Below are 24,814 nucleotides of genomic sequence, written 5' to 3' on the forward strand. Positions count from 1 at the left end.
AAATTGCCACATTTCATTTTTTTATGACTAAGTATGACATACCACTTTTTAATACATTCATACCTCAATGAACACTTAGGTTGCTTCCATATCTTGGCTACCATAAATAATGCTGCAACAAACATAGGAGTACATGTATCTCTTCAAATTAGTATTTTCATATTCTTGGGATAATTACCCAGAAGAAGACTGACTGGATCATAGAGTAGTTCTAGTCTCAATTTTTCTGAGGAACCTCCATAGTTATTTCCATAGTGGCTCCACAAACAGTGTACAAGAGTTCCCTTTTCTCCACACCCTCCCTCTCCAGCACTTGTTATCAGTCCTTTTTTGATAATAGCCATTCTAACAGGTGTGAGGTGGTATCTCCTTGTAGTTACCAGATGGGAAGAGGGGTGGAGGGAGGGTGAAATGGTTATAGGGGGTCAAATGTATAGCCACAGATAGAAACTAGACTTTTGGCAGTGACCACACTACAGTACATACAAATATCAAATTTTAAAGTTGTACACCTAAACTTTTATAATGTTATTAACCAATCCTACCTGAATATAAAATAAAAGCACCAGTAATTTTAAAAAAGGGCAGAGAGAATACAGGTCTATTTCCTTTTGCGCACTTCCATCCCACTGTGGCCTCCTTTCTGTTTCTCAAACAAATTAGGCCTACTTCCCCCAGGGCCTTTATACTTGCGTTTCTTGCTGAATTCTCTAGAGTCCAGTGGTCGGCAAACTGCAGCTTGGCAAACCACGGCTCACGAGCCACATGCGGCTCTTTGGCCCCTTCAGTGTGGCTCTTTCACAAAATACCGGCTCTTCCACAAAATACCGACTTCTGCACATGGGCCATGAAGTTTCAATCACACTGTATGCGCACGTGTACGCCCACACGTGGTATTTTGTGGAAGAGCCACACTGAAGGGGCCAAAGAGCCACATGTGGCTTGCAAGCCGCAGTTTGCCGACCACGGCTCTAGGCAGCCTTACTACCTGTTCCCTCGCCTCCCTTAGGTCCTCACTCAAATAACACCTCCTCACTGAGCCTTCTCCTTGCCTAAACTGCAACAATCCCAACACACCCTAGCCCCATTTCCTACTTTATTTTTCTCCAACACACCACCATCTGATGTATTATATATTTTATTATTAGTTTTTTGTCTGTCTCTGCCCAGGATAAAAGCCTCAGAGAATTTGTGTCACTTTTATCACTACTTTACCTCCAATACTTAGAACATGGCCTGGCAAACATCAGGCACTAAAAAACTATGTCCTGAATGAAGGAGAAGCTCTCTGAAGGCCTGCTGTGGAAATGGCAAGAGAAATGAGGAACAATGAAGAAGATGGCAAAGGACTGGAAGTGAGGAAAGACAAGTGTTGCAAAATGAGGCTGGAGACGCAGAGGCCAAATTATGCAGGGTTGGGGGGCCATGTTAAGAATGTTCTTGTATATCCTTTGAACAATAGGAAACCATTAAAAGGTTCTCATATAAATAAAACATTAGCAAATTTATGTTTTAAAAATGCTATATTTGGATGCTAGTGGAGCATGAAATGTTGGTAGGCAACGGTGAAGACAGGGGCATTCAGAGACTGCTGCAGCCCAATTCTGTTGTACATAAATAGGAACCACTGTACCTAACAGACTAATATAAAGCAAATAAGAGCATCTCGAGACTTCAAACACATGCAAAGAAGTACAAAAATTCATCAGGCCTTAGGTAAACTACAAAAGCTTAGAAATAATTCGTAGCACCTACTATGCTCCACTGTAACCACTGGTTTAGCTGTCAATCACCCCCATGAGACTATAAATCCCTTTAGAAAAAAGACCATATAATAATAAAGATAACAGTAGTAATAATAGTGTGATTACTACCCATTAGGCACTATTCTAAGATGAATCTGCAATAACTCATTAAACCCCAACACAACCACTTGCAGTACTTTATCATCTCTAATTTATAGATGAAGAAAGTGAGCAAAGAAAGACAATACTTGCCTAAGGCTACATTACTAATAAATGGCAATCTGACCCCAAAACCCATATTCTTTGGTAACTTATTATGCAGAAAGTATCCCCTAAACGTAACAATTATTTTATTTATTTATTTATTTATTTTTATATTTTCACCAGGTCAAACAAAATGTCTATTTAGGCACCTGGTGTGCACAAAAGCTATCTTCATGGTTTCAACAGACATTCTCATTCTGAGCAGGTCGTTTTAAAAGTGCCTATTTAACAAAGAACCTTTCCACGTGGGTGGTCTAACTGCATCAAAGGCAGCCTGACTCCTTAGAAAACTATTTTCTTTTTTCTTTTCCTGTGAATGTTTATTCTATACAGGCAGCTGTGTTTCTGAGTTGGATAAAGTAAGACCCCTTTCCCCAAAAGCATTCTGGAACTTCATGCAAAATGTTAAAATTAATTAAAAAAATGAAAATACAAAATGAACATCCAGATAGATGAATGGTCTAATGGCTTTTATAAACATAAAGGCAGACGCCTCTCTATGTCACCATAACTCAGCCTTTTGATTTTGCATATTCTGAATTTTATTCACCAAATCATCTAGAAAAGTCACCACTTCCTAGAAGTGAGAAACAGAAGAAGAAAACAAAAAGAATAAGAAAGAATGAAAAACAAAGTGTCATTCTCTAACAGGAATGCTATTTTACCATTATTTAGCCCTTGCTTTCACTGCTTTCCACTGAACAGTTAGAAATTCATAATAATGAATAATTAAGTCATCTAACTCAATTCACCATGAGTTCTGAAAAAAGTTAATTCCTTAAAAATTCATCTGTTAAAGTTTAAAAAATAAAATTCATGCTACCATGTGAATATATAAAAGCATTGTCATATTCAAAAAAATGACGACAGATAAAGCAGAAAAATCATTTTTCACTGAATCTTAATAGCAAAGCCCAGAAAAAAAGTGTTCAAAATGCCAAATGTGAGTGTTCTATAAGCCTAACTCCAAGAGCTACAGTACAGACTAAAGTTGCAAAAAATTTATTGATACAATAAAACTCAACATTAAAAAATTTTAAATTTACAAATCTCTCAAAATGACATGTCCTCAGAATCAATTTAAATTCAAGTAGTTCACAGGATTTACAAGGTAATTTTTTCAGAAGACAGAAAAGTTTTACCATTATAACAAAAATGTTACCTGAGGGAGGGCACCATAATTCCATATATAACCCTTATGAGGAAAAATATTCGCCACATAACGTAGCTTGCCATCCTTTACGTCTTGTTTAATGGGATTCAATGCCTCCTCTGTGGCAATCTAAGTAGATCATGAACAAAAGGGGGTAGGAGGATGAGAAATGATTAGTCCTATCTTTAAATAGTATTTTTAAGATCTGCTATAATAAGACTAAATACTCATATTCCAATTTACTGATCAAAGATACTTTAAAATAAATTAAGCTAGCTCTTATTTCTAATTTAGAGTACTGTGTAAGAAAAACCATCTGGAAAGGAAATATCAGATTATATACTTAGGCACTCTATTATTTAGGCACTCATTATATCTAACACAAATGATTGAAATAGTAAGAGGATAAAAATTAATCAACTTGCTTTTTGTTACTGATCTCAAGCTCGTTACCATCAATCTTATAATAAAGTTAACTCACAGGTTTTCACGAAGTGATTTCATTTCCAAGTTACCTTTCTATCAGACATATCCAAATTGCCATGCAACACACACACACACACACACACACACTCACAAAAACCTATCTTATAAAGTAAACAATGATAATTGAAGCCATGTTTGAATAAATAAACACTGCTTAAATTAGGTAGACTCTCACAGAGTCTTGATCCTATATCCTCAAGTAGAGAGTAGCCAGAATGATGAAACAGTATATCTGAAACAAGACCAAGTTTTTTCTATTAAAATACTAGAGGCCTGGTGCACGAAAATTCATGCACTCAGGGTGGTGGGAGGGGCGGGGTCCCTCAGCCCGGCCTGCACCCTCTCACAGTCCAGGAGCCCTCAGGGGATGTCTGACTGACAGCTTAGGTCCGCACCCCACAGGGAGCAGGCCTAAGCTGGCAGTCAGACATCCTTAGCACTGCCGCGAAGGCCAGAGAGGCTCCCACCACTACTGCTGCTCTTGCTAGCCATAAGCCTGGCTTCTAGCTGAGTGGCACTCCCCCTGTGGGAGCACACTGACCATCAGGGGGCAGCTCTTGCGTTGAGTGTCTTCCCCCTGGTGGTCAGTGCACGTCATAGTAACTGGATGTTCCACCACTTGGTTGGCTTGCATATTAGCCTTATATTATATAGGATTAGCTAAGCCCTGACCAGCATGGTTCAGTGATTAGAGTGTCAGCCCTTGCACCTCAGTCAAGGGCACATACCTCGGTTCCAGGTTTGATACCCAGCCCTGGTCAGGGTTTGTGCATGAGGCAACCCATCAATGTGTCTCTCTCACATTAATGTTTTGCTCTCTCTCCCTCCCTCCTTCCCTTCCATTCTCTAAAAACCAATGGAAAAAATATCCTCAGGTGAGGATTGACAACAAAATATTAGCAAAAAAAAAAAATACTATCAGGACCTAGTAAAATTACTGACAATTCTCCAAATAAAAATTCTGAAAATTATACATGTGCATAACAATCCTTAATTTAAATACTTGAAATCATACCTGCCATCAAATCCAAAGTCGTAGAAGAAGGCTTAAATAACTAACCATTTGATAGTAATAGACTATATCCATACCTCCATTTTAGCATTTGTCCACCGAGGTACTTCAACAACCATATTAAACAAATTCTGCAGTTAAAAAAAAAAGAAAATTTAGGTTTTTAACCTACCCTTTATTTTTTCACTTATCTCCTGTAGGAGAATGTTTTAGTTTCCCCCCACCCTCCAACACCCCCACACACAAATGTTTAGAGTCTGCATCATATGTCTGCCTACGTCTTAAATTTCATCTAAACAATTAGAGAAGTTGTCTAAAACACAGCAGAATTTAAGACATCATGTCACTTGACTACTATTGCACAATGTTAGGAGTTGCTACATTTTTGAAGATACCTTAGCAGTATAGTGACAGATCCAGAATGAAGTCAGGAAACTTATTTTATTTTTTATTTTCAAACTAAATAGAGACGAGGTCCACCATGTAAGCTGAATGTCTCATTTTCCAATCTGTAAAGTACGTGTGATAATCATTGTCCTACTCACCACACAAGGTTGGTATGAAGATCAATCATATAATTTAAATGAAAATACACAGAAAATTATAAAGTAAAATATTTTGAAAATTATAAAACGACTAGAGGCTCAGTGCATAAAAATTTGTGCACTCGGGGGTGGGGGTGGGGAGGGGGGTCCCCCAGCCCAGCCTGTGCCCTCTCGCAGTCTGGGACCCCTCGGGAGATAATGACCTGCTGGCTTAGGCCTGCTCCCGGGTGGCAGAGGGCAGGCCCAATCCCTAGGTGCAGCCCTTGGTCGAGCTCAGAGCAGGGCCGATTGGGGAGTTGGGGCGCTGCCCCATCATGCAAAGAGCAGGGCGGATCGGGAGGTTGCGATGCCACCCCTAGTCACGCTCAGGGTAGGGCCGATTGGGGGGTTGGGGCACCGCCACTGTCACACTCAGGGCAGGGCCAATGGGGAGGTTATGGCTCTACCCCGTCACACACAGAGCAGGGCCCGTGGGGCGGAGGCGGGGGGTGGGGGGGTTGGGGCGCCGCACCCTGTCACACACAGAGCTGCAGGGCGATCAGGGGGTTGGGGAGCTCCCCCCTATCAGGCACAGAGCAGGGCTGATCAGGGGGTTGGGGCGCCTTCCCCTGTCACGAACAAAGCAGGGCAGATAGGGAGGTTGTGGCCCCGTCCCCTGTCACACACAGAGCTGCAGGGCGATCAGGGGGTTGGGGCACTGCCCCCTGTCACGCTGATCCCAGTGCCGGGAGGCATATTACCCTTTTACTATATAGGATAGAGGCCTGGTGCACAGGTGGGGGCTGGCTGTTTTGCCCTGAAGAGTGTCCTGGATCACGGTGGGGGTCCCCACTGGGGTGCCTGGCCAGTCTGGCTGAGGGGCTGAGGGCTGTTTTCAGGCTGGCGGGTGACTGAAGCTCCCAACCGCTCCTTTTTTTCTTTTTTTTATTCTGGGCTGGCTTTAGCTCTGAGGCCTCGGCTGCTGAAAGCAGGTTTCTGGCCTTTGTTTACCTTCTGTATTTGAAACAATGTTTCAGTCCTGCTGGCTGAAGCCTGGCTGACTAAAGCAGGTTTCTGGGGTTTGGTTTAGCTTCTATATTTGTTACAATGTTTCTTAGAGTTGCAGCTCAGAGGCCGGCAAGGCAAGCGGGGAAGCTTGGCTTCCTCCGTCACTGAAGCAAGCAAGCCTCATGTTCGCTTTAAGCTGCCTGGCTGCCGGCCGCCATCTTGGCTGGCAGTTAATTTGCATATCGCCCTGATTAGCCAATGGGAAGGGTAGCAGAGGTACGGCTAATTACCATGTTTCTCTTTTATTAGATAGGCTATTTAAACTCAAATTATGATCATCGTGTAAAATTAAGGACATCGGCAGGTAGTTATAAAGCTTACAAAGAGAAACACTTTTCTGTCTCATGATCTTTGGTTTCCTAAACTTACAAAAGGACCATTATTTCTTATCATTTTTGAACTTCGCAGAGTGCTTAAAACAAAGGAGACCCTGGGTCAATGGTGAGTAAAAACTATTTCCTACAGTAACTAGGAACATAGTTACTGGGTATAATTGTCCACAGTTTTAGAGTTACAAAGAGAAAGTCTTAAGGTTCATGCCATTTTGATATCAATAACTAATAACTTATCCCAGCAAAGCAATGGTTTAAATCAGTGCTACCCCAAGTGTGGTCATGGACCAGGACTAATCTCCAAGCTGATTGTTATTAATTCATTTAGAATCATTTATAGCAATTTGATTATAGCAATTTTTATGTCTACTGAACCTAAAAATATCAATTTGAAACCTGAATTATACTTTCCTAATAATTCACTTTGATGGCATTTTTTATTTTTTTTATTTTTTTAAATATATTTTATTGATTTTTTACAGAGAGGAAGGGAGAGAGATAGAGAGTTAGAAACATCGATGTGAGAGAAACATCGATCAGGTGCCTCCTGCACATCTCCCACTGGGGATGTGCCCGCAACCCAGGTACATGCCCTTGGCCGAAATCGAACCTGGGACCTTTCAGTCCGCAGGCCGAGGCTCTATCCACTGAGCCAAACCGGTTTCGGCAGATGGCATTTTTTAAAGTATCCTATATAATAAAAGGGTAATATACAAATTCACCCTACAGGCACTGACCACCAGGGGACAGACGCTCAATGCAGCGGGCTGATAGCTACGAGCGAAGTGGCGGTGGCAGGAGCCTCTTCCGCCTCTACGGCAGCAGGTGGACATCCCCTGAGGGGTCCTGGACTGCGAGAAAGTGCAGACCAAGCTGAGGAACCCCCTCCCCGAGTGCACAAATTTTCATGCACTGGGCCTCTAGTCAGTTCATAACAGACCAGAAATAACAACAACAAAATCTAGTCATTCAACAGATCATTTGAGAAGCAGTGATTAAACAGATCTATTCCCAATCATGCCAAACAGGAAAATCATCTGGAGAACTTTAACCTATTAGAAAAGAGCCCCTCCTCTCAATTATCTTTTTTTTTTCTTTTTTTGAGAGGAGGCAGGGGGAACAGCCAGGACACTGCCTATTTTTTAAAGCTGTCCAAGCAATTTTAATATGCAGCAGAGTTGAGACCCTCTGGTTTAAAGAGCTGATAAACAATATCTGGGGCTTTCTTAGTGAAACATGAATGGTATTAATTCAAACAATGCCATTTACACAATTAAATATAGGTATAAAATGAACCACAAAATACTGATGGCTTTTATGTTTTTCTAGATAAGGCTAAAGTTTACCGATGACAAAGCCATGTACTCTTAGTGAGCTAAAGAACAAGGCCGAGAATGAATTCTCAACAACTGCTCCTTGGGAGCATGTCTCAGACCTATCCTAGCAACCTGGTACACAGTCCCACTGTTAGGTTTTATTTCACATGCTCTTTCATGAGGTACCCCAGCACCTGTTTAAATATGTCTGAAGTAGCTGTAAAAAATAAATGGCAGATGTTCACATAATTTATTCATCCCTGAAAGCCTGGCTCTAAGAGAACAGACACATGCAGATGCGTACTCAGAGGTGGCAGAGAAGACTGAGCTGGTGACAATTGTTTTACACAATGATATCTACCAAAACCACTCACAGAGACTTGAATTAGGCTAAAAGAACAATAGATGAGGTTTGAATTTTCAGCCTGCAAACCACACTCCCCTCACCATTTGTTCCTGATCACTAAGAGCATATTACCAGTCCTCTTTTCTTCTCTCCAGCTAAAATGTGTATGACCTATAATTTTTTAAAGCCCATGTTACTCTGGTTATCCTAACAATAGTGTTAATTATAAAGCCATAATGGTCTGCTGAAATTTATCAGACAACCACAACGATACAGGAGGGCACATTTTAAATCAGAAAGTTGAGTATGAACGAGGGACATTTACCTTCCCCTCAGTTCTTTTCTATCTCTCCATTTCCCTCCTATGTTTATTGTAGAAATCAGAAAGAAAACTAATAACATGAAAAAGCAGTCAGTAAATTTTATATGCATAAGGGAAGAAATCATCCTTTTTCCTTTTACTAACTTAAAATATCAAATAGTCTTTGGATTTCACACTAAAAACAAAGGCAACAAAAGCAAAAATAAACAATGAGACTACATCAAACTAGAAAACTTCTGCATAGCTGCTCTGGCCGCGTGGTCAGTTGGTTGGAACATCATCCCTTACACCAAAAAGGTTTTGGGTTCGATACCCAGTTGGAGAATATACCTAGGTTGCAGGTTCGGGGGCAACTGATCAATCTCAATCAATCTATCAATCTCTCTCTCTCTCTCTCTCTCTCTCTCTCTCTCACCCATTTCCTCTTTTTCTAAAAGCTATAAAAACATAACCTTCAGTGTGAGGATTAAAAGAACAAACAAAAATTTCTGCATAGCAAAAGAAACCATCAACAAAATAAAATAAAAAATAAAAACCCTAGGGAATGGGCAAAGATATTTGCAAGTCATAAATCTGATAAGGGGTTAATAACCAAAATACATAAACTCATACAATAGCAAAAAAAAAAAAAAAAAAAAGAATCAGCAAAAAATCCTGATTAAAAATGGCCAGAAGAACTGAACAACAGACAGTTTTCTAAAGTAGACATACAGATGGCCAACAGGTACATGAAAAGGTGCTCTACATCTCTAGTCATCACAGAAATGCAAATCAAAACCACAATGAGATATCACTTTGCTCCTTTTAGAATGGCCGTTATAAAAAAGACAAGAAATATCAAGTACTGGTGAGGATGTAGAGAAAAGAGAACCCTTATGCACTGTTGATGGGAATGTAAATTGGTATAGCTGCTACGGAAAACAGTATGGAGGTACCTCAAAAAATTAAAAACAGAACTACATTATCCAGCAATTCCACCTCTGGGTATATATACAAAGGGGGAAAAAACAACAGGATATTAAAGAGCTGTCTGCATTCCCATGCTCACTGCAGCATTATTCACAATAGGCAAGATACAGAAACAATGTTAAATGTATACCAATGGATGAATGGATAAAGAAGATATGGTACATATGCACAATGGAATACTACTCAACCAGGAGAAGGGAATCCTGCCATTTACCATAACATGGATGGACCTTCAGGGCATTAAGCTTTCTGGATAAGCCAGAGAAAGGCAAATTCTGCATGGCATCACTTACGTGTGGAATCTTTAAAAGGGTCAAGCTCACAGAAACAGAGCATAGAAAAGTGGTTGCCAGGGGTGGTGGATGAGGGAAATGGAAGAGATTTTTTAAAAATAAAAAGTTCAAGTCATGCAGTCTCTGATAGAAACCATGTTCTAAATATGAAATTTTAAGTCAGCTGTATGAACTCAAAAGAATTCATTTTTTTCCACTGAAATAACTGTCTCCAGGTTAACACACCTAAAGTCTCTAGGAACCTATAAAGTCTGAGGCCCTGAATGACTTTTTACCCAACATGTAGGGCAGTGGTTCTCAAACTTCAGGGTGTACAGGATACCCTGGAACACTAGTTTCAACATGCAGACTAACCAGTTCCCATCAAGCAGAGATTCTGATGGGAATGGGACCAGGAATCTAAAATTTTAAGAAGTGCCCTACAGAAGTGGAGAGACCAAGATGGCGGCATAGGTAAACACCGGAGATTGCTGCCGCAAACAACCACTTCAAAAATACAATTAAAAGACGGAATGGACATCACCCAGAACCACAGGAAGGCTGGCTGAGGAGAGACTCTTCAACTAGAAGGAAAGACAACAGCATACCGAGGCTCAAAGGAGGCGCAGTGTGGAAAATATAAAGGTGCGGAGGTGCGCGCGCAAAGCGGGCTGGTGGCTGAGGGCCCGGTTGTCATTTCCAATCAGGAGGGAGTCTCAGACTCTGAGCTCCAGATCCGGGTGAGTCTCTAGGGACTCAGACTCAAATGGGAGCAGCAGGATTGTCTGGCATCAGTTGGAACGTGAGGGCAGCTTTCTCTCTGAGGTTTGCAGCGGTTGCTGGGGTTCTGAGAAGCAGAGCCTCTGGGAACGGGACTGAGAGCAGCCATAACTGCTCCCTCTGCCCGCCCTGTTGATCCCGTGCGACCCGCCCCGCCCAAGCCCTGCGCAGAGCCATTTGCTGGATCACCTCAGGCAAAGGCTAGATTAGCACCTCTCCAGAGGACAGAAGTTTTCCTGCGGCAGACACAGCTGATTCTCACAGCCAGTCGGCCTGGTGGTCAAATCCCTCTAGTATTAACTACAACAATCAAGGTTTAACTAGAACAAGACTGCGCACAAAGACCACAAGGGGGTGCACCAAGAAAGCATAAAAAATGCGGAGACAAAAAAACATGACAGAAATGGAGGATATAGAGCTAAAAAACGCAATTTTCAGGGCTTGCAATAATGTGCTAGAAGCTGCCAATAAACTTGATGAGAGCCTCACGAAATCTAATGAGACCCTCGATGCTGTGATAAAGAACCAACTAGAAATTAAGCGTACACGGACTGAAATAAAGAATATTATACAGACACCCAATAGCAGACCAGAGGAGCGCAAGAATCAAGTCAAAGATTTGAAATGCGAAGAAGCAAAAAACACCCAACCGGAAAAGCAAAATGAAAAAAGAATCCGAAAATACGAAGATAGTGTAAGGAGCCTCTGGGACAGCTTCAAGCGTACCAACATCCGAATTATAGGGGTGCCAGAAGATGAGAGACAGCAAGATATTGAAAACCTATTTGAAGAAATAATGGCAGAAAACTTCCCCCACCTGGTGAAAGAAATGCACTTACAGGTCCAAGAAGCACAGAAAACCCCAAACAAAAGGAATCCAAAGAGGACCACACCAAGACACATCATCATTAAAATGCCAAGAGCAAAAGACAAAGAGAGAATCTTAAAAGCAGCAAGAGAAAGAGACTCAATTACCTACAAGGGAATACCCATACGACTGTTAGCTGATTTCTCAACCGAAACTTTGCAGGCCAGAAGGGAATGGCAAGAAATATTCAAAGTGATGAATACCAAGAACCTACAACCAAGACTACTTTATCCAGCAAAGCTATCATTCAGAATTGAAGGTCAGATAAGGAGCTTCACAGATAAGGAAAAGCTAAAGGACTTCATCACCACTAAACCAGTATTATACGAAATGCTGAACGGTGTCCTTTAAGAAGAGGAAGAAGAAACAGGTAAAGATACAAATTGTGAACAACAAACATGCATCTTTCAACAAGTGAATCTAAGAATCAAGTGAATAAATAATCTGATGTACAGAATGAACTGGTGATTATAATAGAATCAGGGACATAGAAAGGGAATGGACTGACTATTCTTGGGGGGGAAAGGGGAATGGGAGATACGGGAAGAGACTGGACAAAAATCGTGCACCTATGGATGAGGACAGTGGGTGGGGAGTGAGGGCGGAGGGTGGAGCGGGAACTGGGAGGAGGGGAGTTATGGGGGGAAAAAAAAAAGAGGAACAAATGTAATCTGAACAATAAAGATTTAATAAAAAAAAAAAAAAGAAGAAGAAGTGCCCTACATGGTTCCATTGTAGATGGCTTAAGGACCATTTACCATTTTTCAGGTTAGGAAAGTACAAGACTGATGACAGGCAATGGTGTACAAATTAAACAGCCCTCATAGCTATGTTTGGAAGCAGATGCAAAGGCTGGGGTCCTAAGTTTCACTTAGAGAAGAGAATGGATGAAAATAAGGTTAGGAAGGAAAAGGAAAGCAGAGGAAGGTGGCAGAAAAGCCATCTGTTATCAGCGAGATAAAAAGGCATTGATCGCCCTAACTGGTTTGGCTCAGTGGATAGAGCGTCGGTCGGCCTGCGGACTCAAGGTCCCAGGTTCCATTCCAGTCAAGGGCATGTACCTTGGTTGCGGGCACATCCCCAGTTAGGGGGTGTGCAGGAGGCAGCTGATTGATGTTTCTAACTCTCTATCCCTCTCCCTTCCTCTCTGTAAAAAATCAATAAAATATTAAACAACAAAAAAAAGGCATTGATCAATAGCAAGAGATGGGATGACAGACATCAATCAAATGTTCTGGTCCTAAGTCAAGAAATTTTCGCATATCAGTTGGTAAAACTATCTTTTTCTTTATCTCCAAAAGACTTGTTCCTGGATTCTAAAATAGCTGTCAAAACATATTATCCCTTGCAATAAAAGATGATAACTGAATACTTTAAGATACATGTAAAAAAGTGTGCAATTAATAAAATGGTAAATTTTGTTATGTATATTTTACCACAAGAAAAAAAGTGAAATGGTAATAGCATCACTTGTGTCTTAAAGTGATACCAGAAGAAGAAAAACATCAGATTGCACACGAAAGTCTTGCAGGGGAAAATTCAGAAGCACTTTACAAATGCAAACTGTCATCAAGGTCTTTAACCGTTTGAGTCCCAAGCAGCGCAATTGCGCTGCTGAGATTTTATGTCGAGAAAACCCAGCACATTTTGAACATTGTGGACAGCTGACGGTGTGTTACCGATTGTCAAAGTCGCGCTCAGATTTACTGACGCAAGTACATCACACAGCTCCTTTTGAGTCCCAAGCATCGCGATCGCGCTGCTTGGTATTTCTCGACATAAAATAAAACAAGCGCTATCACGCTGTTTGGGTCTTTTCGTACTCATTTAGAGAAAGCGTGGTTGCGCTGTTTGGGATTCTTCGACAGTGTTTTTTCAATACCCCCTGGGACTCAAACGGTTAACAGACAATATCAGTGATTCACAAAAAGAGACACCTTTAGGTATACCTCAGATTCATCATTCCGTGCTCTCTTTGTAGGAATGCCATTTTCCTATAAAAGAAAAGATGGTATTTATGATTGTAACATGTCATGAAAATACAGCTGCACCGCAAAGCCATGAAAATATGCCTGTTGCATAAACGTCCCACTAGATCAGGGGTCCTCAAACTTTTTAAACAGGGGGCCAGTTCACTGTCCCTCAGACCATTAGAGGGCCAGACTATAGTTTAAAAAAAAACTATGAACAAATTCCTATGCACACTGCACATATCTTATTTTGAAGTAAAAAAACAAAACGGGAACAAATACAATATTTGTATTTGCATGTGGCCTGCGGGCCATAGTTTGAGGACCCCTGCACTAGATGCTGTGCAGAAACCTGATGAAACAGAGAACCCACCAAAGGCTTAGTATTTGCACCCCCAAGTGCATGGGGCATCAAAGTGTTTCATAAAATGAATCATCAGAAAAGTTAACTTTCTTTCATGTATATTCTCCTAGATTTTATAAAATAAGCAAAGGCTCCATTCAGTCTTTAAGGAAAGACTGGCAGTTTCCAGTGATTGCACTTAAAACGGTCATTTCATTATTGAAATGAAACTCCAGGGAACATGACTAACAAGCCATGAAAGAACTTGACTGCACCTCCTGCCTGGAAATCCCACCAAGGTGCGATTACTGTGCCTCCACCATGCACTTTTAAATTAAAACAGGGTATATGCTGGGTTGGGAAGAAAAACTGCCATTCAGAAATGCTCACACACATTATATGTAACTTTTACACCAAAATGAGGAATGAAGGAAACAAAACAAACAGAAAAATGATTAGTCCAAGTTTGCTGTGAAACATTATTACTATTCCTAAAATACCACATCCCAAAGTACAAGGTGCAACAGTTCTAACTAATCATTACAGCTGAGAGTGGGGAAAGCCTACTTATACAACCACTGTGGTACCAATCTCCACATGCCCAGAACTCACTAGCATATCTTGTTACATTGTGCCCTGCCCTATCCTAATTTTCATATTCCCCAAAACCCATCCTCCTTAGGCAGAATATTATGCCTGCTAATTTCTAGTCCACTCTTTCTTCCATACCTCTACCCTACCTACCACATGTTTCCCAATGTTGTTATTATTTTTATTAGCTACACAGATGTTGTCATGGTACAGTAAGCAGCATCCTACCAGTCACTCCTTCTTTCATTACCCTGCCCTAGTTTAACAGCACTTAACACTATCTGACTGACATGTTTGTTTTCTGGTTGTCTGTCTTCTCTAACTGAGTAGGAGCTATATCTATCTTATTCACCACTGCATTCCTAGTGCCTGGAATACTGGCTGGCTTATGCAATGATTATTGAATGATTAAAACAGCGATTTTAAACCTGTGTGCTGCAAGAATTTTTAAAACATGCAATACTTGACTAATCAAGGGCACTGACTTCTTTTCCCTTAGATTGTCAAATTTAAAAAAATGACAACAGCCAACACAACAATAGCCATCCAGTGTGAATGCCCTGTGTTGAATCTACTATATATATATACATATAATATATATGATATATAATAAAGCTGTATCTTATTAGTCATATCACATAATAAGGTTGCATTTGATTGGTTAGTTCTTGGTACCAGAAACCCTTCTATACAAGTATAGGCACCTGATTTTTTAAAAAGTCACTTTGGAGCAAAAAATGTAGGAAATTATTATTATTGTAAATCAATCAAAATTACACCTTTTTTTCAGATAGACAAAATATATTTTTTGGTGTGCCACAGAATTTTAATGAGTCTGTATGTGCCATAAAATGAAAACGGTTGGAAATCGCTGGATTAAATTAATGAACAAATGAATAAGTGAACACATGCACTTGTGGCCAAAAGCAAGGAGAGGTGATGGGAAACACAAGATATTTAGGTTGGATAGTTCACTGTCCCAAACAGAACAAAACATATGGATGGACACACACACACACACACACACACACACACACCCTTACACTTATAGGGACACACACAGTAAAATGAAGTTCTTTCTGCTCTCTCTTCGGTTTCTTTCTCTCTCCGATTATATGACCCTTTGTTCTGTAGCTGAACACTTCTTAGAAGTAATGAGCTGAAAGGATTGCACAAGAGCAGTTAAGAGTACAAGTTATGGGTTAGGGCACCTAAGTGCAAATCCCACCTCCACAACAGACTAGATTTCTGACCATGGGCAAGGCACTTATCCTCATTTAACAACATAAGGGTAATAGTAGCCCTCACCTACCGAGATAATGCAAGGCAAGCACTGAGCACAATGCTCTGCAAAGCACAATGAGCACCCAATAAATGTTCACTGTTATTCTCCTTATTGCCATAATTATTGACAGTCCAGTCCTCTGAAGGGCTAAAAGACGGCACAAATCCTACTTCAGCCTTCCATAACCTTAGTATGAGGCCTAATATTCGGCCTCCAAGGTAACACCAAGATGGTCAAACCACTCTTGCATCGGAAGCAGCTTCCCACTTCACTGGTCTCTGCCCTACACTGATCTAAAAAGCCCAACCCCATCAACCGGCCCCATATGACCTGGACCTGGAATGCAGTCCTGCTTATTTACTTAAGAACCGTGCCCCTCACTACATTTGGTAATGAAATAAACCAATTAACTACTGGCATTTTAAGGAAAGAATTTCCAACTCAGTGAGGATAACTAACATTCGCTACCAGTTATGCCATCTTGCCAGCTAGGCGAATGCTCCATGATTCTGAGCCATTCTCAGCTCTCAGCGTCACCTTCAGCAGCAGGTCTCCCACGCCTACTTGACTTACATTCTTCCCTTGCTCATATATCTGTCAAGTAATTTTAGGTTCCAGGAGAAGAGCTAGTCAAAGATTACCATCTTCCAACTTTATCTTTCCAGCATCTACTTCGTAGAGTGGTTCAAGACCATGAGCTTTATGATCAGAATTGCTAGTTCAAAACCCCACCTCCACAACAGACTAGATTTCTGATCATGGGCAAGGCTATGATCAGTCATCAGTAACAACATAAGAGTAATAGTAGTCCTTGCCTACTGAGATAATGCAGGAGAACTTAACCAGCTGTTTGATCTTAGATAAGTCAGTGAAATGCCTTCAGCTTCCATGTCCTTGGAGATAAAAGTAACTCATAAGGATTAAATAAAATGGCATATGTTCACATGGTGGCCAGCAAATAGAAAAAAAAAATCCACAAATGTTAATTATTTTATTATTATTAAAAATAAGCCTGTTGTTAACCTCTTAAATTCTTAACCTTAAATCTTTATTTACTACCAGATTCTACGCTTTAGCGCCCACTACCATTTCTTTCTCCCTAAGTCTTCCAGACAGAATCCTATTCTCATACAAATTCTAATTCAGGAAGAAGGCTACAATCCTGTTGTAGTAACTCCTATCCTTCCTGACTTGTGACCACATTCTTTTCTTTCTAGATGCTTTCAAAAAGCATTTTATGGTGATACTAGAAGTACGTATTTTCTTCCCCAAAACAAGTTAAAACAATACCTCTTTAGAGTCCACCTTCAGAGGAATATCATGAAAGGGGGAAATATAGTGACCAGCTTCATTCTCTGGAAAGAAAACAAACAATTAAACAATGAACAAGCCCATTCTTTAGAGCAAGTATACTTTTATCCACTTTAAACTTTAAAAAGGTTTTAAAAGTATTTTCAAAATTAACTGTAACTCCCAATTAAAATTTAATTCAACTTTTAAAACTTGCTCCACTTTAATCATTAAGAAATATACACCAAATAAACCATATTCAGGTTGCTGAAATCATTACTTATCCCTGTGGTTTAAACATCCAAAGCAGAGAAAGTCTAAAATAGACTAAAATCCCAAATGTGAAAAATGTCATTTTGAAAAGTCTTTATTAAGTGAATTGGATTAAAACTGATGTCAATTCCCTAAGACAGTGGTCGGCAAACTCATTAGTCAACAGAGCCAAATATCAACAGTATTTTTTCAAAATAGACTCGCCCAGGCTGAAAACCGACTTCTGCGCATGGGCCACGAAGTTTCAATCGCACTGTAAGTGCGCCCGCACTTGGTATTTTGTGGAAGAGCCACACTCAAGGGACCAAAGAGCCGCATGTGGCTCTCGAGCCACAGTTTGCCGACCACGGCCCTAAGAGAAACCAAACAACAAAATTCCCAATTTCTGCCTAGAATTCATATGAACAAAGGTCTAAAGGTCCTACCCAAATAAAAGAAATGAATAATTCCTTCCCACTCAAAGTGATAACAATGGTAATATTAAGGTAAATTTCTTTTAAAAAAATTTAATAACCTAACTTATCTTCATTACATACTAAAATGTATATTTTAAATACCTTTAAAAATATGTATTATTTAAATAAAATACAATAAACCAACAGGCACTTTGTATATTTCAATCATCAATCAATCTGTAATTCTTTTCTCTGCTTTAAGTCACAAAGATAAGGTAGAATTTTGAAGAGAATAAAAATACAATCCTTTAGCCCAGCCAGCATGGCTCAGTGGTTAATGGTCGACCTATGAACCAGGAAGTCACGGTTCGATTCCTGGTCAGGGTGCATGCCTGGGTTGCAAGGCTGGATCCCCAGTGTGGGGTGTACAAGAGGCAGCCAATCAATGATTCTCTCTCATCACTGATGTTTCTACCTCTCTCTCCCTTTCCCATCCTCTCTGAAATCAATAAAAATATTTTTTAAAAATACAATCCTTTAGTACAGCGATTTTCAACCGGTGTGCCACAAGAATTTTTAAAACATGCAATACCTGACTATTTAGCCAGGGATACTCACCTCTTTTCCCTTAGATTGTCAAATAAGAAATGATAACAGCCAGCACAGCAATAGCCATCAGGTATGAATAAATCAAAATTATACCTATTTTTGGTCAGATCAGCAAAAAACAATGTTGTTTTTTTTTTGGTGTGCCACAGAATTTTAATTAGTTTATGTGTGCCCTGAGATGAAAGAGGTTGGAAATTGTTGCTTTAGCAGATTACTTCAGTTGTTACATTAGGGACTACCACTGTGATGAAAATTAACAATAATTTCAGCTCTAAGAATTCCGAATGCTGCACAAGCCAGATAAATTCATTATTAAGATTAAGGCAGGAAACTTGACAGAATAGCTGGGCTGCCTTTGTAATTAAGAGTAAATGATACCTGCCGTAACCGGTTTGGCTCAGTGGATAGAGCATCGGCCTGTGGACTGAAAGGTCCCAGGTTCGATTCCAGTCAAGGGCATGTACCTTGGTTGCGGGCACATCTCCAGTAGGGAGTGTGCAGGAAGCAGCTGATCGATGTTTCTCTCTCATCGATGTTTCTAACTCTCTATCTCTCTCCCTTCCTCTCTGTAAAAAATCAATAAAAATATATATTTTTTTAAAAAGTTAAAAAAAAAAAAAGAGTAAATGATACCTCACCCTAGCTGGTTTGGCTCAGTGGCTAGAGCACTGGCTGCGGACTGAAGGGCCCCAGGTTCGATTCCAGTCAAGGCACATGCCTGGGTTGTGGGCTCAATCCCCAGTGCGGTGGTGTGCAGGAGGCAGCCGATCAGTGATTCTCTCTCATCATTGATGTTTCTATTTCTCTCTCCTTTTCCCTTCCTCTCTGAAATCAATAAAAAATATAATATACATATCTACACTAATAAAAGAGAAACATTCAAATTGGTGTCACTCCGCTATGCCCACCAGCCAATCAGGATGAGCATGCAAATTAACCCAACAAGGATGGCAGTTAATTTGCATACACAGGCATGGAACTAAGACTGAAGGCTCCGGCCAGAGTGAAGACTGAAAACTGAAGACTGAAGGCTGAAGAGCCAGCGGAGAAGCCAAGCCTCGCTGCGGCCAGAGGGGAGAAGCCTAGCCTCGAGGCTTGGCTTCTCCACTGCGGCCGGACCAAAAGCCTGGGTTCCCGGTGCCGGAGGAAAACTGGTGTTGGCAGACAGGGGAAGGAAGGCCTATTGCAGGAATCTTCGTGAAACAGGCTTCTAATATATAAATATATAAATATATATATACACATACACACACACACACACACACACACACACACACATACACAGACACACACATAAAGAGTAAATGATGCCCTAACCAGTTTGGCTCAATGGATAGAGCGTCGGCCTGCGGACTCAAGGGTCCCAGATTCGATTCCAGTCAAGGGCATATACCTTGGTTGCAGGCACATCCCCAGTAAGGAATGTGCAGGAGGCAGCTGATCGATGTTTCTCTCTCATCGATGTTTCTAACTCTCTATCCCTCTCTCTTCCTCTCTGTAAAAAAATCAATAAAATTTTTTTTTTTTTTTAAAAAGAGTAAATGATACCTCTAGCACACAAATCTGGTGATAAATTTCCCTAAAGCCCCAATGCTCCTATTAACTGAGAACAAGCCCCAACAAATGTATTAAGATGTAAGTTGAGTGCACGTCACTCAAGGCTGAGGAAGATATGAAGCTGTGATCAACAAAAGCTGAAGGTCTGTGAGAACTGCTCTTTAAATTGGGATCTAAATAGCATTCTATTTAAATACTAAGGTAATGGCAATGTATGTATAAGTTGTTTTCTAATTGCCATTTCAGAAGGTAAAAAGAGTGTAAATAAGTGAATGGTCTAACTCAGGTAACCATATATTTAAATCATCAAATAGTATAAATAAAAATGTAACACAAAATTATTTCTAGGAAAATAAAATATGGCCCTAGATCACATATAATGTTTTGAGTGAGCAATACGCCAATAAATTCACACAGGAGCAATGCATGCAGAGGCCAAGAGCCTGAGTTCTAGCTCCTGAGCTTGATAAAGTTAATCAATTTATTGGAAACCTAATTTTTTCGAGGTTGTTCAATTAAGCAATGTATAATTTAGTTACGTAAAAGGAAATGTACTAAATGCTGGGATACAAAGGTGCTAAAAAGTGAGCTATGCCCATAGCTAAGACAGGGTTGTGCTCCATCGCAGGAGCACCCTCAGCCGGTTAGCTTAAAGAAAAAGGGAGTTCTCCGGGCACATTGAGAGAGCTAAGCACTGACCTAATGCACAAGAGAAGGATGAGAATCTTCCATTAAACATTTGCTAGGGTCAGTGCTATTATGCTCCATTTAAAGTATTAAGATTCTCCAAAGGTGGATTTAAAGATATGCACTATATCCTGATCCTATAAAATGAAAGGGTAATCCATATTATACCTGTGAGCCATAGAGATGGAAATGGTCTATGCAGCAAGGACTTCTGCAATGTACGTCACTCTTTAAAGATAACAGAAGCACACATTAGAGACAGTCCTTTCTCAGAGGCTCAGAGTAAATAGGTGAAGCTCTGAAGCTCTGACCAGTTGCTTCTTTAGAATTGAAACCAAGTTGTTGCCAATTTACTTTTCCAAATATCTATTTTGTTGTTGTTTAAACAAAACAATGCATATGTAAGGTTAAACCAGTAAAAGTCCCCACCTCTCTCCAATACAGGCCTATCAGAGCAACCCACTCTCACCTCTTTAATTTACTTAGGTCTAGTGTAGATTTCATTCATCTTCCTAAATAATATAACTATGATTAGTTGTATCCATTTTAGAAATTATCTACTGATTCCCATTCTGAGAAATAAGTTTAGTTCAACCTATTCCTCTTAAACTCTCTATTAGCTAATCTTTACACTTTATGGTCTTTAGTCTTTGTTCCACCAAACATATACAGCATTTTTTGATTCTACTAATCAGCTTTTTACCCCTCTTTCCTCATTCTTCTCACTCCTAGTTATTGTCTACTGAACTTTTATATTTTCATATGAAGGCTGATAAAATGTTTGATATTCTAATATTAAATTTTCTATGCTTTTCCTATTTTCATACAAAGTTGACTTCTTGAACAATACAGATTTGAATTGAGCAGGTTCACTTATAAGCAGATATTTTCCCCCCAAAAATAATGTAGTTTGGCCAGTATGGCTCATGGATTGATGCACCAGGAGGTTGCCAGTTTGATTCCCAGTCAGGGCATATGTCTGGGTTACGGGCTCGATCCCCAGCAGGGAGTGTGCAGGAGGCAGGGGATCAATATTGATGTTTCTCTCTCATCGATGTTTCTTTCTTTCCTGCTCCCTTCCTGTCCCTCTAAAATCAATAAAAACATATAAAAAATACTGTAAATGCATTTGCCTTTTGATTTTCTTAATAGCTTTTTCTTTTCTCTAGCTTACTCAATTGTAAGGATACTAGTGGCCCAGTGTATGAAATTTGTGCGGGGGGGGGGGGGGGGTTGGGGGGAGGTGTCCCTCAGCACAGCCTTCACCCTCTCCAATCAGGGACCCCTTGGGGGATGTCTGACTGCCAGTTTAGGCCCAATCCCTGTGGGATCCCTTTTGCAATCTGGGACCACTGGCTCCTAACCAGCAGTCAGACATCCCTCTCGCAATCTAGGACCGCTGGCTCCTAACCGCTCATCTGCCTGCCTGCCTGCTCACCCCTAACTGCCTCTGCCTGCCTGATTGCCCTTAACCCCTCTACCTGCCTGTCTGCCTGATTGCCCCTAACTGCCCTCCTCTGCCGGTCTGATCTCGCCCCCAACTACCCTCTCCTGCAGGCCTGATCTCGCCCTAACTGCCCTCCCCTGTCGGCCTGGTCGCCCCCAACTGCCCTCCCCTGCTGACCTGATTGCCCCTAACCCCCTGCCGGCCTGATCTCACCCCCAACTGCTCTCCCCTGATCGCCCCTAACTGCCTCTGCCTTGGCCCCCACCATCATGGCTTTGTTGGGAAGGAAGTCAGACATTCAGAAGATGGCCGGTCGACCCAGACTAATTAGCATATTACCCTTTTATTATAGATAGATTATATAGGATAGGATTGCTTAAATGGGGAAGGGGAGCCTTTTTCAGCAGGAAGAGATGCTCTTGGCAGACAAAAATACATAATCCCTATATTTGGACTAATAGCCAGCCATATGCACTATAATGCCAAACCGGTCATTAAAAAATTAAACTGCCTTCTTACACCTTACATCAAACAGCTGTTGCCCTTAAAACTCCTCCTCAGCCACCACCTTAGGTTCTGTTTTCACAGTTCACCCAGATTAGGTTCTGATTGGTCAGTTTCTATGCCAGTCAGCATCAAAAGCTCCGCCTCCTAGGCAGCCATTGGCTCCTCGCAATTCACCCAGATTTGCTTCTGATTGGCTGGTTTCTATGCCAGTCAGTGTCAAAAGCTCCACCTCCTAAGCAGCCATCTTGTGAGGGTGTGGGGGTTAATTTGCGTATTACCTCTTTATTACATAGGATGATGCATAATACACATAACAGACAAATATGTGCTTATCTACAGTTTATGTTATCAGGAAGGCTCTATTGGTAAAGTTTTGGGGGAGTCAATAGTTACATGTGGATTTCTGATTTTGCAGGGGATTGGTATCCCTAACTCCCATGTTGTTCAAGGGTCAACTGTATTTTCAAAATTTTTCTAAGGATAAGAAAAAGCTCGAGTGCTTGTTAAACAGGTCTCTGAACCCTGGTTTCATTCATACTAGTGAATCAGAAACTTAAGGAAAGAAATCTGTATATCTATATTTTTAGCACACCCAAATAATTCTTACGCTCAGGGAAGTTTGAGAAGCACTGTCGATGTGTTGAATTTTAGCCAAGCAGAATGTTAAAATTAAATTTCCTTTCTTATCTGGCTTGTATTTTGCCCTGTGCTTCTAATTACCTTTCTTCCATTGTGAATCATAATCATTTCTATAAATTGTTTTAATGCCTCACAGACACCATCAAAACTATGGAATTCTCTCTTTACCCATACAGCTCCCTGTGGAAACCTAACCTTCTGCTGATATCTGGACTGAATGCTTGCTTGGCATCTGAAGATTTTGCTTCTATAGTCTCCAGCTAAGATTGACTGTTTTTCTGGATCCTTTTCATTCATGATTTTTGGTTTGTTTACTTATTTTACAGAAACATATCTCTAACTTGTGTTCTGTAACAAAGGCTGTTTGTGAGGTAAATGTTCTAGGTCTTCATTCAATCTTCACTCTAGGTTAATGGTTGTCTGGGGAGAGAATTCTAGGAAGAATATTATTTTCTCTCGGAATTTTGAAGGCAATACTCCAATCATCAAGCACTCAGAGTTGCTTATAAGTCAGATACCAGTTTAGTTCTCATTCCCTTTCAAGTGACCTGTTCTCCCTCCCTCCCTGGCCCTGCCACAAGACTTTTATTAGGATCTTCTTTATAGTCTCAGTTTTCTGAGATTTCACAATTATGTGTCTGGAACTTAGAATACTTGGGTCCTTAAATTTTTAGATCTCTCATATTACCCCTTTGATTTCTTCTGAATTTTGTCTGTTTCTTCCTTCTGGAATGTGTTCCAGTCAAACCTCTTTTTTTTCCTGACATTTTGTTCAAAATTTCTGGTAGGTTGCTTTACAGTCAAACTTTTCTGTGTTAATTTCCTTGGGCTAACGTAGCAAATTACCACAAACTTGGTGGCTTCAAACAACAGAGCACTATTCAACCCACTACAACTTCTAGTGAGTTGTCTTAACAACCATACTGTGATTTCCAAGAGTTCTTGTTCTTTGCCTTTTCTTCATAGCTTCCTCTTCATTTTTAATGGATGCAACAGCTTCTAAAATCTCAGAGGACACCCATTTGACTTTTTAAAATTCAAGTTCTCTTCTTTCTACTTTCTTCTTTTTCCACTTAATTTATAAGGTCTTCATAAATTCATTCATGCAGTAAATATTCGCTGAACACAAATACTACACCAACCACTATTTTAGGTACCAGGTATACAAATTCCCTGCTCTTAAGGAACTTATATTCAGGGGGAGAAGGATTTACAAAAGGAATGAATATGTTTTTAGGATATCAGGCACAAGAAACACCATAAAGGAAAACTAATCAGGGAAAGGAAAGAGTGAATAATGGAAGGGGATACTATTACATGGAAAGGTCATAAAAGATCTCTCTGATAGGTCACAAAGCTGAATGGAGTGAGGAAGTGGTCAAGCGGACAGGTAGGGAGGAACACTGCAGGCACACAGCAAGCACAGAGGGCTGAGGCAAGAATATGCACAGCATGTCTGAGAACCAGCAAGGAGGCAGGATGGCCGATCACATGATCAAAGGGAAGAGTGGTGAGTGATGAATTCAGAGAGGAAGCCGAGTATTAGGTCACATGGTAAATATTTAAAATTTATTTTGAGTGAAATGGAAAGCTACTGGGGTTTGAGCAGAGTCTGGTCATGACCTGACTTACATTTTAAAAGGGTCAAGGTGAAAAGCAGACTACAGGGGGACAAGGCTGCAAGCAGGAAGCTACTGGCTAAGTGAAACATGATGGTGACATGGAAAAAGTGGCAAGGGTGGAAGTGGAGAGATGTAATTGTCT

At 40.5% G+C, this 24,814-nt stretch overlaps 1 protein-coding gene across 2 annotated transcripts in view; it reads right to left on the reverse strand.

The window, feature by feature from the left end:
* Nucleotides 1–24,814, reverse strand: part of PPA2 (inorganic pyrophosphatase 2) — an 87,719-nt gene that overhangs the window by 56,410 nt on the left and 6,495 nt on the right. Inside the window, exons 2-5 of one of the 2 annotated variants that reach the window (XM_070433254.1) lie at nucleotides 16,937–17,001; nucleotides 13,407–13,451; nucleotides 4,738–4,791; nucleotides 3,172–3,291 (exon numbers count right to left, since the gene is read on the reverse strand). In XM_070433254.1, the coding sequence (XP_070289355.1) occupies nucleotides 3,172–3,291; nucleotides 4,738–4,791; nucleotides 13,407–13,451; nucleotides 16,937–17,001 (284 nt within the window). The remainder of the gene's footprint in view (nucleotides 1–3,171; nucleotides 3,292–4,737; nucleotides 4,792–13,406; nucleotides 13,452–16,936; nucleotides 17,002–24,814) is intronic. The other variant, XM_070433256.1, reaches the window with a different exon arrangement.

The sequence above is a fragment of the Myotis yumanensis genome, unplaced genomic scaffold (genome assembly GCF_028538775.1).
Source record: "Myotis yumanensis isolate MYYU_CA2020_CCGP unplaced genomic scaffold, mMyoYum1.0.hap1 SCAF_1, whole genome shotgun sequence".
Classification (NCBI taxonomy): domain Eukaryota; kingdom Metazoa; phylum Chordata; class Mammalia; order Chiroptera; family Vespertilionidae; genus Myotis; species Myotis yumanensis.